Below are 20,296 nucleotides of genomic sequence, written 5' to 3'. Positions count from 1 at the left end.
TAAATATTATGTCCCCAGAATCGGCATTACTTATTGTTTCATCTTTGCCCCACATATATGTAGAGTACTAATATGCTTATTACATATAAATATATTTAACATTAAAATGACCTACTTGTCATACACACTGGATATAATGTAAGCCTATCTTAAACACTATTAGTATTACCTAAATTACTAAAGGGTCTATCTTGTGTCATCATTTTACCTATTAGTCTATAACATACATACCCACTAACTCTCAAAAGACTTCTAAAATTGTATTATAGTAAGGGTTCAGAGTACACATATTAGCCTAAATCCATTATAGCTGAATTAGTAAATTAAATATAAATTTGTCTCTTCTGTTCACAATCAAAGGGTTTGTCTATCTCAGCTCAACAAAAGGCTAGTGTGGTAAAGGGAGAGAAAAGTCTTAAAAATAAAATACATATGAATAAAACACTTATCAGTGATTACTGGAATGACTAGGTGTGAGAAAAAAAAGTCAATATAGGCATAATTGCTTAATCATGCAGTGGCTTATGGCAATTGATCATCAAATATATACCACACACATCATGCATTATACTTATACAGTAACGTTAAATTACTAACTTCAACACGTTAGTAAAAAAATCGTCAAGTGCTGTGTTGAATGTGTTCTATTTTTTTTCACTGTAATAAAGGTAAACCAATAGGAAATTTCTATAAGCCAATCTCAAAATATTCTTGAGTTGAAAAGTTACAGATAATTGCTCTATGGCAGTTAAGTTTCAGACAAGCAAAGACCCTCATGCCTAGGAGAGTGAACTGTCCAGGTTGTTGTTACTTTGCTTTTTTTTTGGTATCAGCTCTTAATAGCTGATGTACAATATTCAAAAGAAATGCATACCTCATTCTTCTTTGCTTCCTTTTACTTATGGAATTAAAGATATGCTGAATATGCTCTTTCATTTTTCTTAGTTTTTGACAAATAACCAACTTTTTGTTCCCTCAAATTTTTTTATTACAAAAATCATGATACTGAAAGTACAGGAAAAACCTTTTGCCTCATTATCTCTCCAAAGCATTGCATATGACAATTTAATCTATTATGTTGGGTAATAATTTCAAAATACTAATAATACTCAGATTTCAGGATTATTTCCAGACTTACAAATAGTATAATCCAAACTTCAGAAGAGAAAATATTTAGGGTTGATTTTGAATATTTATGTAACTCTGTGGTTATGCCATGATAAGTTCTGAAATTTATATAAATATATTAAGTTTTATAGAAAACGTTTTCTTATAATACCTATAAAATATACAAAATGCAGTAAACCTATGCATATTTTATGTGTCCATATACATAGATGTGTGTTTATATATATTTAAATATCAAAAAAGGGGCGACTAATATAAAGCACGAGAAGACAATAAACAAGCATGAATTTTCTCTTTTCACATACTATGAAAGATAATCATCTGCTTATGATACTGTATATTCATAGGATCAAACACACACAAAAAAGCACTGACTGAATTTAGGCCCCTTTATTGAGAGTATTTTTATTAACACAGATGTTTTAGTCCCAAAAGAAATATAAACAAAATTCTAGTGAACAAGTCTGCTAATTGATCTTTCTCCAACAGGAGGAGCTTGATCATTTCCTATCTTCCCACAGCATTGCAAACCAGGTGTAAAAATCTACAAGAAACATTGACTAATCATCACATTAATTCAATTATCAATTAAATGTAAACTTTGGAGATGCTATAAATGCTCCCGGGGTTCTAATTAACTTCCACAAAACATTGAAATCTACATTTGAAAACCACACAGAAAAGTGAAATGAATGGTCAGAAGGAAACATGGAAATGTAATGGGTAAAATACATGTTGCCAACATTTACTGTAAATGAAGTAATTGGAGTATCACCAGACTATATTATTTACAGAGAATACACAAAAATTGTGCACATTCCAGGTGAAATATGTATATAAGCTATTAATAAAAGCATATACTAACCAGCCACAATGACACTGTCATTACGTGCTGGACCAAATTTCAGTGTCATCTCATGTTTATGTTTATGGACAGCCAAATGATCCTCGTTGGTAAAACGCTGTGGCAAAAAGTTTTAAAATATAGTTAAGATTTTCAATTTGATCAAATAAAGTAAAATGATAAGGAAATTCATTTCCACAACATGTAAAACCACCATTAACAATGAAATAGTTTGTTAACTATAAAAGAATCTATTGTTAGTATAGATAAACATACAAGACTTCAAATAATCAGAAAAACCCATTACTCAAGAATAAGCAATACTGATGTATTATTAAGTCACATTACTCATTTAAGAGCATTTAAAAATAAAACCTGAGGCAAAGAAACTTCATATAAATTTCATCTGGACACTAAAAATAGACTACTAGTGATTTTTTTTTGCCATGTCATAGAAATATATATTTCATGGTTCAGTGATTTTTGAAGAAAGTACTGTATTTACACAGACTTCAAGTTACTTACCACTTTTAAAATGAGAGTTCTCTCATAAAAATATTACTCCTGAACAAATTAAGAAGTAAAGCAGGTTCTTTATGTTACCACATTAAAAAAAAAAAATGCTTTGGTTATAATCCAGCAAAGAAATAGCAACCAATACAAAGCAGTTCATTTTAAAATAAAATTATGTCTGGACATCAACTTTTATGAGGATGCTCCTTATCAAAAAACAATTATAACTGAAAATAAGGAGCACTTACATTTTATTTCAGAGCAATAATTATAAAATGCCAAATTAAGATATATAAGCTCTCTACCCTACCATCTTTATAAATGGGGATGTTAAAATTATAAAATATTTGAACTTGGTTCTCCCTAAACTATCATAATGGGATTCCTGGGGTGGCTGCATGGCTCAGTCAGTTAAGTATCCAACTCTTGATTTTGGCTCAGGTCACAATCTCAGGGTCGTAAGATTGAATCCCGTGTTTTACAGCTCGCGCTCAGTGGGGTGAGTCTGCTTGAGAGTCTCTCTTTCTCCCCCGCCCTCTGCCCCTTTCTCAGCTCATGCACATGCTCTTAAAATAAATCTTAAAAAAAAAAAAAAAAAACCAACAAATTCCTCCTTTTGTGGAAATATTATTCCTGGACAAAATTAAGACGTAAATCAGGTTATGTTACCACATTATAAAAAATGCTTCTTATAATCCAACAAAGAAAGAACAACCAATATGATAACAAAAGTTCATTTTAGAATAATCAAGCTCTTTCCCACTCAAGTGCTATCTTCCTACTGCTTTATCATTATAAGAATCCCTCCCAAATTTGGAATAAAAAGTAGTTGTCTTTTATAAGACTGTTGAGTAACAGCTCTTAGAGAATGGACATATGTGTAGAGTTTACAGAATAATGTAGGCATTAAATCATTAGTTTCCATTAGAGTTTTAAATATATGTATATTAAATTCTACACTAAAAGTATCTTAAAGCCAGATTCACTTTATGTCCAAAGAACCTAACAATGTAGGAGGTAGTAACTGAACATTTGTGAATAAATGTATTTTGGGAGAGGTCATAATTAGTAGATAACCCGGAAAATTATCTCCTAGGAATTTATTCTACTACTATTCTCTGCTTGGAATGGTCTGACCACAAATATCAAAATCAAAGAGCAACCACATAGAGAATTGTACAAATTGTACAAAACGTAAAAAATGGTACCAAGATTGATCCTAAGTGAAAAGGAACAGCTATAAGGACCCTAAAAAAAAAAAAAAAAATCACTTAGGATCATGTGAATATTATAAGAGGGAATGCAAGAAATATGAATTTACAAAGTCTTATATATAATCTACAGATCAAATTTACCAAAATACTACTTAAGAGATTTTTGATATATTATTGATGTACATGGATAAAATACACTGAAACTGGCACTTCATAATAGAGGAGTTTAACCTTAGCTGTCAACTGAGTTAATTTATTTACTTGTAACAAGAAACTTAAAAAAGTCAAAGGCCATCTTGTCAAAAGGCAGTCACCAGGAAAAAAAAAAAAAAAAAAAAAAAATATATATATATATATATATATGAATGAATGAATGAAGTTATTTTTTCAACAAATGCTTATAAAATAGCTACTGCTACATGCCAAGATAAAATTTTTGCAGAATCTATTTGAATTGCTTTCTGAGCCAAATTAAAAAGTTCATTTTAAAAATAAATTTTGTAGAAAAATGTAACGATACTATACTTTTAATAATACATTAAATTCATAATTTATTTCTTCTAGGCAATGTACGGCACATGTCCAATGCCAACTGTTACAGATGTACACAGTATTTTGTTAAACAAGACTGAGTATACAGTTGAATAAACAATGGGAAAGGCAGTCAAAAGGTAGGACAGAATAACCATCTCTCTTTAAAAGTTAAAAAAAAAAAAAAAAAAAAAAAGGGAAGGTAACTTGACAGATGGGAGGGAGGTAAACCAATCGCTTTTATAATGAATTTAAGCTCTGATATCTGAGAAATCTGTTTCTAAGGCTTGAACACTCACCAGAACTAACTTCCTAAGAAGTCAGTCATTCTGCATTTAATACATGCATTCACATCCATGACATATATTTTTTTTCCTATTTAACAGACTAAATAGAGGGATCCCTGGGTGGCGCAGCGGTTTAGCGCCTGCCTTTGGCCCAGAGCGCGATCCTGGAGACCCGGGATCGAATCCCACATCAGGCTCCCGGTGCATGGAGCCTGCTTCTCCCTCTGCCTGTGTCTCTGCCTCTCTCTCTCTCTCCATGTGACTATCATAAATAAATTAAAAAAAAAATTAAAAACAAAACAAAACAGACTAAATAGATACAACTAAGTTATAAAGCCACCAGACTCAATTTACTGCTTCTTTTACTAGTTTGAAGGAAATTTATTCAACATCAGGAAGTAACACACACACATTTACACACCTCCAGTGAAACTTTAGACTAAATAAAATATCTCGTTTGTAAAAGTTTATAATGTATAAACATTCTACCAAAGTAATTTTCTTTTTTTTTCTTTTTTTTTTTCCAAAGTAATTTTCAATGAAAGCATCACTGAAAACAAAGATACTACCAATAAAATAGAAGAGGTCCAATATAATCCTTCATTCAATTATCTCGCTTTGTCTCTTTCACCAAATTCAATGGACCATAACTTTAAAACAAATCCATCAACAGAACTTTCTGTAAAATACCTAATAGTGACTGAGGCATATAAAAACATTTTTAATAGCAAAAGTCAACAGTTAAAATTCTTTGTTTGCACTGATTTCTATAGGTCTCTCTCCAAAATAACATTCTCAAAGTCTTAAAAAAATTTAAAATCTACCTGAAATTTTATGTCAATCGTGTGCATTAAAGCTAAAATTCAAATTTAGAATAATGTCAATACTCATGACAAAAAGTAACTTGTACTACCACTACCAAATTGGTGATTCTAAAAATCAGTTCTTATTTGAACTTTCAATTTCATAGGAAATATTATTCACAAAAAATTCTGGGAGGTATTTTTTTTAACCTTTCTTGAATTTATAGAAAAATGAGTATCAAATATATCTCCAAAATATATGTCAAATCAGTCTATTTCTCTATATTGTCCACTCTTAGTACCTAGCAAAGCCACCATTACCTCTTGCCTGACAGGTCTCAGTTTCTAACTCTCCATTTCCACTCTTAGTTCAGTAATGGCTTCTCACCTTATGTGAATAAAGCCCACACACTTTATCACAGTCTACAAAGCTTTACAGGGTATGGACTCTTATTCTACCCGAGACAATCTCTTACCCTTATCTTTGTTGGTCACTATATACTCCAGCCACAATAGCTATCCTTCTGTTTTTAAACACACCGAAACCATTCCCTCCTTTGAACCTTTATTGTTCCTTCAGTCTGAAAAATGTTTCCTCCAAAAGTCTGCTCCTACATTTTCACATCTTAATCCAAATGTCACCTTATCAGAGGCATTCCCTGACCAACCTATCAAAATAGCACCAATCCTGGTAACTTCCTACCTTTACCCTGGTTCAGCATCTTTGGATATATCATGAAAATTAAGATCAAAATGAGATACCACTATATCCTCACTGTAATGACTAAAATTAAGAGACTATTCAGAACAATCTCAAAAAGCAGAACTAAATTGATAAACTTATTACCTCACCTGACTGGAAACATTACTATATAGCTAGAGTAACCATTGTGGTACTAGCATAAAAGCTGACAGACGGATGAATGGAACAGAGAAGAAACCGCAGAAATAGACCTACACTTATACCATGATTTGATTTTTAATAAAGGAGCTGAAGCAAATTAATGGAGAAAGAAAAATCTTTTCAATAAATGATGGTGGAATATCTGAAAAACCACATGGGACAAAAATGAGCTTCAAATCCTACCTCACACGAGTATATATATACACAAAAAGTAATTCAAGATGAGACAGAGGCCTAAATGAAAAAACAACTTTCAGATAAAACCAAGGAGAGTGCCTTTGTGACTTAAAGGTAGGCAAAGATTTCTTAGACAGTCACAGAAAATAACCATAGAAGAAAAAAAATTAATACATTAGACTTCTTTAGAATTAGATCTGCTCATCAGACGCACTTATCATGAAAATTAAGATGCAAACCACAGACTTGGAGAACTTTTTGAAACTGGACTGGTATCCAGGACATATAAAGAACTCCTACAAGTTAATAATTAAAAGAAAGACAATCTGAGTTTTAAAAACAGCAAAAGATTTGAAAAGATAGGTCACAAAAAATAATGCAAATGATCAATCAGCACATGAACAAGTGCTCATCTTTTCATCAAAGAAATGCAAATTAAAACCACATGATATATCAGTATACACACAATGAAAATGGCTAAAATTAGAAGACTGACAGCACCAAACGTAGGCAAATATGGCACAAGACCTCTTTATACACTCTTGGTGGAAATGTAAAGTGATGCATCCATTACGGGAAACAGTTTGACAATTTCTAAAAAGTAAACATATATCTAACAAATGATCCCACCATTTATTTCATTCCTATGCATTTACCCAAGAAAAAAGAAAGCATGCATCCACGCCAAAGACTTGTACACAAATAGTTATACCAGCTTTATTTTTAATAAGTAAAAACTGGAAATAAGGGAAATGTCCACAATTGGATAATAGTGAAGTATTACTCCTCAACAAAAAGGAATGAACTACTTGTCAAATAACATGGGGAAATTACAAGTTAATTATCAGGAACAAAAGAAGCCAGACAAAAGTACATATGGTAGAACTCTATTCATATAAAATCCTACAAAATGCAAACTGATCTGTAAGGACATATGGCAGAGTAGTGGTTTACAAAGGCAGGAGGGATAACAACTGGGCATAACAAAACTTTTGGGGTGAGGAGTATGTTTTCTATCTTAATTATGGATTATGGTTTTATGAGCATATACATGTTAAAACTAAATTATACATTATAAATACATGCAATTCATTGTATATCAATTACACCTCAACCCAAAACACCAACTAAAGAAAACAAATAAGGGGCATCTGGGTGGCTCAGTCAGTAAAGTATCTGTCTTTGGCTCAGGTCCTGATCCCAGAGTCCTGGGATCAAGTCCTGAGTTGGGTTCCCCACTCAGTGAGGAGTCTTGCTTTCCCTCTTCCTCTATTTCTCCCTCTCCCCCGACCTTGTACATTCTCACTCTCTTTCTCTCAAATAAATAAATAAAATATTTAGAAATAAATAACCAATGAAACACTAATGCTTATTTATGATCTATAGTTTGAATATTTAAGTACTCTGTAATTTGCCTACATATTACGTTTATTATTTCATTTTTTGGTGTCTATAATTATTTTAAATTTAGAATTATTACAACAGTAGATTAATAATTTAATGGCCTGTTACAAACATTGAAATATTTTTTGATATAATGTAGGAAGATTATTTCCTGCATATGTTTTCATACCTGCTCTGAAGATGTTATACATTAAGAACATTACTGTGTTAGTGATACTGTCAGAAGTAAATATTAATTTCATAAGAGTTTAGTAAGTAAAATAATTTTCAAACAAGATATGTATCTGATTTCCAATTAAGTAATTTACAATGATTTTCAAACAATAATGGTCAAATGAAGATACTGTTAAGCCCTGGATTTTGTCTAGGTATCCATCTTTCTGTTTTAAGACTTCGAATTTTTTTTCTCCCTATTAGATTGTGTCTTTAAAAACTCAAATATGCTATTGAGGAAAAAGAATTTCTTCTCAAAATTTTTCTGGGTTATTTTTTACATTCTAACTTCAAAATTTTATTAAAAAAATCATAGGAGAATCTTTTTAGTGACAACATAAACTATCATCAGGTTTAATAAATGAGAAGTTATAAAATGATTTAAAGTAACTTATATATTACCTGTCCACATCCAGGGGCAGTGCATAGAAAGGGTTTGTCATCACTCATATTCCACAGGTCCTTGTACTGCCTATAATAAAACATTAAGAGATAGCTTAATGTTTGAAAGTACAGATTTTTAAACAAAGAATCATTTAAAATATAATATTATATGATTTTCACTAAGGTTATTACCTTTTACATTTCAATGTGAAATAAAATACTTTTACTGACATTTTAGCCATATTTTCTTCCATCTTTTTAAAATGAGTAGACAAATACACATAACACGCAAATTTTACACTATAGAAAAAAAAAAGTCAGGAAGCCTGGTTTATCAGGCTAAATCTTTCTTATTCAGCAGTTTAAGTAAAGAAAGAATGAAATAATTAAAAAATCACCACTTTAATACCCAATGAAATAATGGATCTAGGCCACTATCACCAATGTCTGATAAAAACATTAGGAAAAAAGGTGACTGGGAACTTTATAATGGTTTATAGTGAACTCAGGTCAATCTTAAATTAACATCATTAAGAGTGGGACAGTTAGATATTATGTGCCATCTGATATGACGCAAGAGAAAGCATGAGAAATCTTCTTGGGCAGGGGTAGGGGTAGTATATGTGTGTGGACACAGTGGGAAGTCAAACCTAAATTTAATTAGGCATCCCTAGATTCAGCTACAGGAAATATAGGGGTAGAAAAACCATCAACACTATCTGGATGCAGTCAGCCAAATTCTATAGGAAAAAGACTTGGTCACTTCAACAAATAAATAGGATGAAGAACAAAAGGAGAGGAGGTAAGTGGAAACTGTTACAAATTAAAGGAGATTTAATAAACATACTAACCAGAGGCACCTGGGTAAGCTCAGTCAGTAAAGTGGCTGCCTTTGACTCAGGTCATGATCCCAAGAACCAGCTGAGCCAGTGTCATGCTCCCTGCTCAGTGGGGAGTCTGCTTTTCTCTTTCCCTTCCCCCTCCCCACCACTTGTGTGTTCTCTTCAAATAAAATCTTAAAAAAACAAAAACAAAAACAAAAAAAAAAACAAAAAACAAAAAAAAAAAAAACCTAACCAAATGTAAATCCTTTCTGGATCCTGATTTGAACAAAATAACTATAATGAAATTTCTGAGATAAGATTATTTTCCTATATTTGATTTAAAGTCCCCAGTCTGGGTGGCTTGGTGGTTGAGTGTCTGCCTTTGACTCAGGGCGTGATCCTGGGGTCCAGGATAGAGTCCCAGGTAGGGCTCCTGTGGAGCTTGCTTCTCCCTCTGCCTGTGTCTCTGCCTCTTTCTCTGTCTCACATGAATAAATAAAATCTTTAAAAAAATAAAAATAAAAAATAAAGCACCCAGTCATTTCTTCCAACAACTTTTAGGTTTTAATTTTGTCTTGGCTTTCTTTCTAGAAATTATATACAACAACTGTATTTGATTCAACTAAAAATCAGGTAACATTGTTCCTTTTTCAATACTGGCTTGCTAATCCTTCAAAGCAATGTTTCCCAAAGCATTTCAACAGGGATGACAATAGCTATATAGAAAAAAAGGTATAAAATCAAACAAATTTGGGAAATGTGGAGTATTTTTTTTTTTTGTCAAGACTTTTCAGCACCTTTAATATGTTCAAGTGAAGTGACTAGATGAGCACCTAGCATATGGCATTTTTGTCACATCTGTTTGCTATTCAAAATGCTTTTTCATAGAACATCTCATGGGACTAGTTATTTAAAACTCTAGAAATCAAACCCTAAAATATGTTTGTTTGATATAGTTAAGTGTGTTTTGATGCTCTGTTTGATAATTTGTAGACATAATAGGGGCACCTGGGTGGCTCAGTTGGTGCCTGCCTTTGGCTCGGGTCTTTTTCTTAGTTTTGTTTTTGTTTTTAAAGATTTTACTTATTTATTCATGAGAGACAGAGAGAACGAGAGGCAGAGACATAGGTAGAGGGAGAAGCAGGCTCCATGCAGGGAGCCCGACATAGGACTCGATCCCAGGACCCTGGGGTCACGCCCTGGGCTGAAGGTGGCGCTAAACCGCTGAGCCACCCAGGCTGCCCTTGGGCTCAGGGTCCTGGGATCAAGCACCGTGAGTTAGGCTTCCCGCTCAGCTTCTCCCTCTCCATCGCCCTCTGCCTCTGCCCCTCCCCTGGTTTGTGCTTTCTGTCTTTCAGATAAGTAAATAAAATCTTAAAAAAAAAAAAAAAAAAAAAAAAAAGACATAATGGGAGTATCAGCTAAACTAATATACAGAGATTTGTTTTAAATTTATGGAAAAAATGCTGAAATATTTATCTAGAAACTGAGAATTTTTATAACTTAAAATATGAAAAATGGTTAACCATTCCAAATACCGCATACATACCTGGCAGAATTCACATGTAACTTGAATTTCATAAGTTGAGCAACTTATCACGTCCTCTGTTTCATGGCAAGGATACTAAAAAACAAAGTGGTTTCACACTGTTAAAAATAGTTTTGAAACAATGCTTGAAACACAGGAAATAAAAACACCTGAATAATTATACTCTTTTTAACACTGTCAACCCCAAACCTTGTCACTATTAAGAATCTTTACAGGGGAAAAAAAAAAAAGAATCTTTACAGGGCAGCCCTGGTATCTCAGTGGTTAGCGCCGCCTTCAGCCCAAGGCCTGATCGTGGAGACCCAGATCGGATCGAGTACCACGTCGGGCTCCCTGCATGGAGCCTGCTCCTCCCTCTGCCTGTGTCTCTGCCTCTCTCTCTCCCTCTCTCTCTCCCTCTCTCTCTGGCACAGAGAGAATGAATAAATAAATAAATCTTAAAAAAAAAAAATCTTAAATCTCATGAATAATAAATAAAATCTTTAAAAAAAAAAAGGAATCTTTATAAAGAGTAAAAATACTGCTCCTACAATATGAATACCCATATAAATGCCTTAAACACAGATATGTATATATCCAACTCAATCACAGGGATAAAAGGAGAAAAAACATTAAATTCAGTCCTTTGGACTGTGGTTGAAAGTAAAAATCCTGACCTTTGAAGTCTGATGAGAAAGAGGAGATCCAGCATTTCAGAGATCTGGAAAGTTTTTAACTTCTTAAAATATAGTTGGAGGTGATCAAGCTCTCAGTCTAATTTATCAAAATCTAATTGTCCCAAAATATAGTTGATCTATGTAAGTATCTCCCTCTTCCATACCCTTATAACTTGTTTATTTGATATTAGTTTATTTTTTTAAGATTTATTTATTTGAGAGAGAGAGAGAGAGAGAGAGAGAAAGGGGCAGAGGGAGACAAGATCCAAGCAGACTCTCAGTGAGTGCAGGGCCTGATGTGGGCCTTGATTTCATGACTCATGAGATCAGGACCTGAGCCAAAACTGAGTTGGATGCTTAACCAACTGAACCACGCAGGTGCCCCTGAATATGAGCTTAAGAATAAGTACATGTTGAAACTATCCAGGTCAGTGCCCATTTTAAAAACTGTGCTAGGGGCACCTGGCTGACTCTGTCCAAAGAGCATGTGACTCTCGGGGTTACAAGTCTTAGCCCCACATTGGGTTTAGAGATTACATACAAACATACATACATACATACATACATACATAATTTTCCTAATACCTCATCTTACATTCACTAAAACTCCATCCTGTGGTGGTGAAGAGTAACTATAGGTTTATTCAAATAAGATAATGATGCATAGACAAAAAATTTTCATAATTTTGCTTATACATGTGGTATTGCTCTGGACAATTTGGGAAATGCATAAATAGCCACAGTTCTGAGTCTTAGAGTTAAGGGTGAGTTGGTATAGGAGACAGAAGATTTTTTCCCTGGTTTCCAGGAAAAACTTGTATCTGGTTCTATTCCTTGTATCTGGGTTCTATTCTTCCATTCACATTTAACTTTGCCATGCTGTCTATAAAAAGAAGGTAAAGAATACTCGAATAAACCAAAGGAAATCTATGAAGGTTATACTTCTGTTCTTCTGTTGTTACCTATAGATGTGAGCTTAATGAGGGCAAGGAACTTATCTTTTGGGTTAACTACCTAAAACAGTGCCTACTCCACAGTAGCATGTATTCATTAAATATTAAAGAATGAATAAACAGCCATATGATATGAACAAGTCAAAATCAGTTTACCTCAAAAACTCTTCTAAAACTGGTAAGAAAATGTAGTTCATATTGCTATGAAAAATCAAAGCAAAATTTAAATTCAGTTAAGAAACATTTAAATACCAAATATAACCCAAGACACAAAGATGAAACAACAGTCCCTACCCTTAAGAGACTTTCAGTCTAGCAGGAGAAAGAGTACTACAGAAATATAATTTTAATTCCTTTGGTAAGAATAAGAGTTATTTAACATACTATGAGAATACACAGGTAGTGTAAGGACCAAACTGGTAAGTTTGGTTTTCTAGAAGGCATTCTAGAAATTCCTTCTGAGGGAATTAGCCCATGATACCCTTTTCTCTCTTATCTTTTCCACTCCCCCACAACTGCCCCCTTTCTCTACAAAAGCAGTTCCTTACCTACACAGCCCATTTCCTAGCTAACCAATAAAAATTCCCATTCCTTATTACTATTTTTAATTTTTTAATTTTTTTAAAATTTTTATTTATTTATGATAGTCACACACACAGAGAGAGAGAGAGAGGCAGAGACACAGGCAGAGGGAGAAGCAGGCTCCATGCACCAGGAGCCCGACGTGGGACTCGATCCCGGGTCTCCAGGATCACGCCCTGGGCCAAAGGCAGGCGCCAAACCGCTGCGCCACCCAGGGATCCCCCTTATTACTATTTTCTAAAACCTAGCTGAGGTAGTTGTAAATACAACAGTTGAAGCACCTTGAGACATAAATGATGATATTTGCTTTGGGAGGCTTAAATGCTATCTCTTCCTTAAACTGAATCTCAAGCCTTTACATCTAGGCTTATCTCTCTTTAGAAAATTTTATTTATTTGAGAGAGAGTGAGAGAGTACGTGTGCACACAAGCAGGGGGTGGGGTAAAGCAGGAACAGGGAGCCTGATGAGGGGTTTAATCCCAGGACCTTGGGATCATGACCTGAACTGAATACAAATACTTAACTGACTGAGCCACCCAGGCATCCCTAGGCTTACAAAACCTAGGCATCCCTAGGTTGAAAAGAGGCTCTGTTCAACAATAAACTGTTGGAGAAGTCAATGACTATAGACAGAGAATTGTTAATATACCACACCACTCTGCCAAGCATCCAAACCAATACCAGTAGGAGAATCACTATCATGAGGAATACACAAGAGGGTTCTAGGCAAAATTTAAAAGTCCTTTGTGTTCTCTAACTTCACTCTTAACTCTTCTTCTAACAGTCCTTTATCTTCCTTGCCCTCATGATCTACTACCATCAGTTTCCTCTTTTCTTTCAATTAGCAAATATTTGAGTGTCCCTTCGGGCTTGGCACTCTGCCAGATGCCAGGACTGTAGCAGTGAACTAAGGTACCTGTCTTCAAGAAATTTCTAGGAAAAAAAAAAAATTCCAGGACAGTGAGGGAGTTCACACCAGTTAATCAAACATGCAGTACAGACTTCTTTCCAGGTTTCTAAGACAATTCCACATGTAAAGATGTATATGTTCTCCCCAAAATGTTTTTCTATTTCATTGTTCTAAGGCATTTTATTTTAGGACCCAAACTTTAAGGTATACTTTGAATTGTTTGTTACAAATAGCCAGAGCAGGATCCCTGGGTGGCTCAGTGGTTTGGTGCCTGTCTTTGGCCCGGGGTGTAATCCTGGAGTCCCAGGATCGAGTCCCGCGTTGGGCTCCGGGCATGGAGCCTGCTTCTCCCTCCTCCTGTGTCTCTGCCTCTCTCCCTGTGTATCTATCATAAATGAATAAATCTTAAAAAAAAAAAAAAAAAAATAGAGCAACTTCCACTATTAGGTATCCCACATAAATGATCAGTCTTACATAATTCTAAAAAACCTTTAAGGCAGAAGTTTGGGATTCAGAAGGAGGTCACGTATTTCCTGATAATATGAACTAAATTCTACCTATTGAACTACATAAGATGTAGTAAGGAACTTTAGGTTTGCTTCCATAAAAATACAGAAGAGCAAAAAGAAAAAAATAAACATCATCTAAAATCCCACCACCTACTGTTTGACATTTCACAGAGTATTGCAGTCTCTTATCACTGCATGGAGATACGCAGCTTTACACACTGTAAGAGCAGTGTCACAACTTTCTTTAAAATGCAACTCTCTAAATCCTGCCACATCATTAAATAGTAAGAACATGAAATATGAGAACTGGGACACCCGGTGGCACAACGGTTGAGTGCCGCCTTCAGCCCGGGGCCTGACCCTAGAGACCCGGGATCGAGTCCCGCGTCAGGCTCCCCTTGCATATGTGTGTGTGTGTGTGTGTGTGTGTGTGTGTGTGTGTGTGTGTGTGTCTGTGTCTCTCATGAATAAATAAAATATTTAATTAAAAAAATTAGATGCCATTTTTAATGGCTATATAGTATTCTATCATACAGTTATAACATATTTATTACTAATTCTCTATTAGTGAATTTTTATCATCAATAAATATCCTTGATAACAGGGGTGCTGTGGTGGCTTAGTCGGTTAAGTGTCTGCCTTTGGCTCAGGTCATGTCCCTGAGATGGAGCCCTGCATTGGGCTCCCTGCCCCATGGGGAGTCTGCTTCTCCCTCTCCCCCTGCACCTTGCCCCCACAACATGCTCCACTCATGCATACTTCCTCTCTCAAATAAATAAAATCTTAAGAAAAAATATATCCTTGATTAATTAATAAATCTTTGTGCAGTATCTATAATTTTCACAGAAGAATTTCTAGAAATGAAAGGAAATGACTATGTCAAGGAGGTCAGCACCTCTGTCATGTCTTCTGGGGCCAGTGTGAATGCTCTGCAGTGGTGGCCTGGTGGAGCAGGTCAAGCTGGAGGCTGGCATGGAAAGGACCAAGGCCCCCACGTGGCTGCAGGGCCGTAGCAGTATTGCATGCAGAATGCCTACAAGGATGTCTTGCTGCTAGGTGTTCCAGCTGGAAGCAAACCCTTTCAGGAGCCTAGATCCTGTGCCTTATTCTAAAGGCTTTTAGGGAAGAAGTCCACTGAGGAATGCATTTAAGTGCCAAGTGATGAATGACTGCTTCCAAATCTCAAGAAAACACTTTTCTCCAGCCAAATGACTTTTAGATATTTTAGACCTTTCCTGTGGTCTGGTCCTGTAGTCAAAATTCTACAGAAATTGATGAGTTTCTACTCAGATAAGAAAACTAAGAGAAGGAGTAAGCTTTAAATAATAATGACCTGATTCTTTTGGTAAAGCGCTTTTATATATAAGACAAACAAAAATGTTACCACCAAACACAGTATTTCTATACGTGGAATATAATATTTGTTTTATTTACTAAATGTTTACATTTTGGGAAGGAAAACATTTTTGTGAGAAAACTGAATATTTGAAATTTGTTCGTCCAGAGATTTTTATACCATAGAAAAACTTCTTTTTTGTCATGAATTTACAGTTTCTAAATGAAGATAAGCATTTTTACAACTGGGGGAAGAATAGGTTTTATTAATCAAATGATGTCTTGATTTAAAAAAAATTTTTTTAATATATTTTTTATTTATTTATGATAGTCATACAGAGAGAGAGAGAGAGAGGCAGAGACACAGGCAGAGGGAGAAGCAGGCTCCATGCACCGGGAGCCCGACGTGGGATTTGATCCCGGGTCTCCAGGATCGCGCCCTGTGCCAAAGGCAGGCGCCAAACTGCTGCGCCACCCAGGGATCCCTTTAAAATTTTTTTTAAAGATTTTATTTATCCAATTCATTAGAGACCCAGAGAGAAAAGCAGAAACATAAGCAGAGGGAGAAGCAGGCTCCTTGCAAGGAGCTGGATGTGGAACATGACCCCGGGAAGGCAGTCGCTCAACCGCTGAGCCACCCAGGCATTCCTTCATCTTGATTTTTCTAAATGAGAAGACTGTTTTATTTTTAACACTAACATGGGAGCTGTTCCTCAGCAAACTTTTTTGGGAAGATTCATGTCATATCGGGTTTAGAATGCCTGTTGAAACAGACCTGTTCTTTGTCTTAAGTTCCTCTATTTTACAGTTGTGGTCATCCTTTAAAAAATAAATATACTACATGATTTCCTATCTTTATTTTTTTTTAAAGATTTTATTTATTCATGAGAGACAAAGAGAGAGAGAGAAAGGCAGAGACAGGCAGAGGGAAAAGCAGGTTCCATGCAGGGAGCCTGACGTGGGACTTGATCCTTGGACCCCAGGATCATGCCCTGAGCCAAAGGCTCAACCGCTGAGCCACCCAGGCATCCCTATTTCCTATCTTTAAAAAAATGTTTAAATGTGATCTTGAGAACACTGTAAATGATTAAAAATAATGTAAAAATACAATTTAAAATTTTTAAAATATTTTTTTTATTTGAGAGAGAGTGTGTGTGCGAGCGCACTCCGGCGAGCATCCACACAGTGGGAGGGGCCAGGGACGGGAGGGAGAATCTCAAGCTGACTCCACACTGAGCATGGATCCCACAACCCTGATTATGACCTGAGCTGATCACGAGTCCGTTTAACCCACCGCACCACCCAGGTGCCCCAACTTAAATGAATTCTTAATGTCACAAGTACTTTTCCTTTGATGATGTGTCTTTGGTTTAATTTGGGACACTTTTAAAAGGATAGTCTGTGTTTGCAATAACTTTTGATGAACTTGGAAATTCATCCAAGCAAATTAAGCAAATTTCTGCTTAATTAAAAAAAAAAAGAAAACCAACAACAAAAAAATTACTATGGGAAAGTGAAGGCATATTTTTAAGACTTTTGATTTACATTGTTAACTGCCCTTCAATATGTAGTATTGACTTCTACTTTACCAATATTGTACAGAAAGATCTCATTTCTCAACACCTATACTAACAATTAATATTAACATTTTTTGTCAGATTACTGAAAAAAGACCCTAATTTTAAAGTTGCAAATCTTGTCACCCTAATAAGGTTATTAAACTTTTTCGTATGTATAATGGTCATTTGTAGTTCTGAAATGCTTCCTCTGCCCATTCTATAAAAATAAAATTTTAATCTAAAATTCTCTCTTAAATATAAATAGGCTTTCTTATCACATGGATTTCTGATCATGTACCTTATTGTATTCTTGATGTAGTCCTAACTACCTAACCTACATAAGAGGTGCCAAAGGGTGACTTACTCAAGGTAAAAAATGGGACAAGAACATTTTTAATGTCATACTGTGTCTGCCAGCTGGTATACTTTGCCATACACTATGTATATCAACTGTTAAGCCTTGTTATTCTATGCCTACCAACCATACAGAAATTTTATATAAACCACCTTTTAAAAAGTAGTATAGAAAGACCCTTCAGGACTTTAAGAATTATTCAACAGACCTATTATCAAATAAAATCACACATGAGATGCTAATAAGAAAATAGTAAAGAACAAGACTTCTAGGAACAATGACAAGAAGAAAATGGGAGAAATTAACTAGCAAACCATTTCTTATAGCTTAAATTAATACAAAAGCCAAGCCTCCATAAAAAACATATATAAGGGGGCAGCCTGGGTGGCTCAGAGTAGCGCTGCCTCCAGCCCAGGGTGTGATCCTGGAGACCTGGGATCGAGTCCCACATCAGGCTCCCTGCATGGAGCCTGCTTCTCCCTCTGCCTGTGTCCCTGCCTCTTTCCCTCTGTGTGCCTCTCATGAATAAATAAATAAAATCTTAAAAAAAAAAAAAATATATATATATATATAAGGGGGTGCCGCCTGGGTGGCTCAGTGGTTAAGCATCTGCCTTTGGCTCAGGTCATGATCCTGGGGTCCTGGGATCCAGCCCCGCATCAGGCTCCTCGTGGGGAGCCTGCTTCTCCCTCTGCCTAGGTCTCTGCCTCTCTCTCTCATGACTAAATGAAATCTTAAAAAAAAAAAAAAATATATATATATATATATATATGTCTTCCTGAAAAGCAGCTTAGACAGGGTATTGGGGAGCAAACCAGTGCAGAGTGGCATGGTGAGAAAACTGTCCATGGGAATGGAGAGTGGCTGGAGGGAAGTCTAATACGGCAACTACATGAGGTGAGGAACAGAGATGGTACTAGTCCAGCACAGGAAAACAGGACCCAGGCTGGAGAACATGTAGTTGGGGAGGAGGAGTGGGCCTGGTGGCAACAGGTGAGTCATTAAATACACACACAGGGACTGAGAGATTAAGTAGATATATCAAGGATGTATTGGGTAAAGGTAAATTCATACCACAAGTGAAGTTAATTATACAGAATGACCCTTAGTAATTAGATGAAATTTGGAGATACTTGTGTGAACTCATAACTTTCAACAGAGATATAAAGGTACAGAAATAGAGACATGAATACAGAGAAGACAGTATGTGCATGTATATATCTGCATATATGTTCATATATTACCCTAACTGTGTCTACTGAAGGGGGGCTAGTACACCAATACCTGCAAAGTAATATACCCACTAGGCACCCAGATCTTAATGTCTAAATACCATTCTCTACCAAAAGGTACCTGGGCTCCTTCAAGAATTGTCTGATTCCAGGGATAGGGAAGGGCAAGTACAGGATGGGCCTTGAGTATCTTGTGCAAGAAAATAAAGAAGGACCTAGCTAAGAACCTGGCCATAAAGTGGCCGGATCTGAAACAATTTGAGAATCAAAGGAAATAATGATAGTAAAAAAAAAAAAAAAAAAAAAAAAAAGATATATAGTAGTGAATCATATTGCGAATAAAATAGGATTTCATTAATCCACATTGATATAAAAGAATTCAACATTCAGTAAGATATCTATATCCTCTCAAAGTATCTCCTGATAAAATGTATTTTAATTATAAGAGTCTGGCAAATATCACCTTACTCATGACGCAAGTTAACAAAACTAGAAGGAAAACCAGTATCATGTACTCCCAATAGGATGCAACAAGAAGGACACAGCATCACTTCTGTGAGAGTCCTGTCAAGATACATAAACCTAAATCTAATTACAAAAAATATTACACAACCCCAAATTGAGGTAAACTCTTCAAAATAACTGGCCTTTAATCTTCTAAAGTGCTCGTCATCAAACTCAAGGGAAGACTGAAGAACTATTTCAGATTTAAAAAGATGAATGAGACATGACAACTAACTGTAATGTGAATTCTAGACTGAACTCTTGCTATAAAAGGACATATTGGAACAACTGGCAAACTTAAATGTGATTTGCAGATTAGATGGTAGCAATATATGAATGTTAATTTCTTGATTTTCAGGGCTGTATTGTGGTTTTGTAGGAAAAGGTCTTAATTGCAGAAAATAAAGTATTTGGGGTAATGGGACATCACGCTGGCAACTCACTCTTAAAAGATTCTGAACTATAAAATTAAAAACGGAAAAACTTACAAAAGGAGTTTATATTATAGTAATTTGCACTATAATAATGGACTATATAACCATTATATAATTAGTGTCATTTAGTGTTTAAGAGTAGTTATGAGGAAAACACTACAAAGCATGGATTCTCTAATGATTCTCTGCTTGTTTCTGGTTTATAACTTCCATGTTATGAGATGTCAGAGTAGAAAAATCACTTCTGCTGCAAGGTTAAGAGCAAACAGAATCATGATAGAAGAATGACCATACCTGAATAAAAACTTAAGAGATAATATCAGACAATTATTTATCCTATTGGTTTTTTTTAATATAAAATATGTTAATCAAGATAAGATGATTCTTTAGTTCATAATATCAGAATTTAAAATGGCATGATTCAGCTAGTAAAAATAGTTGCTTTTCTTCAATCTCTATCAAAAACCCGAATGGGGCAGCCTGGGTGGCTCA

At 35.1% G+C, this 20,296-nt stretch overlaps 1 protein-coding gene, 1 long non-coding RNA gene and 1 pseudogene across 33 annotated transcripts in view; 2 read left to right on the top strand and 1 right to left on the bottom strand.

The window, feature by feature from the left end:
- The window catches only part of LOC144304894 (uncharacterized), a 103,417-nt gene that overhangs the window by 27,335 nt on the left and 55,786 nt on the right, over positions 1–20,296 (top strand). For 6 of the 8 annotated variants that reach the window (XR_013371880.1, XR_013371877.1, XR_013371882.1 and 3 more), the window contains exon 2: positions 4,264–4,370. The exons of 1 other annotated variant lie outside the window; for it this stretch is intronic. This is a non-coding gene — a long non-coding RNA (uncharacterized LOC144304894). Of the gene's footprint in view, positions 1–4,263; positions 4,371–9,817; positions 9,860–20,296 lie in introns of all 8 variants that reach the window. One more of the 8 variants, XR_013371878.1, reaches the window with a different exon arrangement.
- ATF2 (activating transcription factor 2) overlaps positions 1–20,296 on the bottom strand; it is a 106,760-nt gene that overhangs the window by 65,486 nt on the left and 20,978 nt on the right. For 18 of the 25 annotated variants that reach the window (XM_077883504.1, XM_077883507.1, XM_077883508.1 and 15 more), the window contains 4 exons: positions 12,541–12,585; positions 10,776–10,850; positions 8,421–8,490; positions 1,994–2,090 (listed from right to left, as the gene is read on the bottom strand). In XM_077883504.1, coding sequence (XP_077739630.1) covers positions 1,994–2,090; positions 8,421–8,490; positions 10,776–10,807 — 199 coding nt within the window. In that variant the 5' untranslated portion in view covers positions 10,808–10,850; positions 12,541–12,585. The remainder of the gene's footprint in view (positions 1–1,993; positions 2,091–8,420; positions 8,491–10,775; positions 10,851–12,540; positions 12,586–20,296) is intronic. The other 7 variants (XM_077883498.1, XM_077883488.1, XM_077883491.1 and 4 more) reach the window with 1 other exon arrangement.
- On the top strand, positions 14,853–15,965 carry LOC144304725 (guanine nucleotide-binding protein G(I)/G(S)/G(O) subunit gamma-10 pseudogene; annotated as a pseudogene).

This window comes from Canis aureus, chromosome 34 (assembly GCF_053574225.1).
Source record: "Canis aureus isolate CA01 chromosome 34, VMU_Caureus_v.1.0, whole genome shotgun sequence".
NCBI lineage: Eukaryota > Metazoa > Chordata > Mammalia > Carnivora > Canidae > Canis > Canis aureus.
This window is presented reverse-complemented; position numbering and strand designations above follow the sequence as displayed.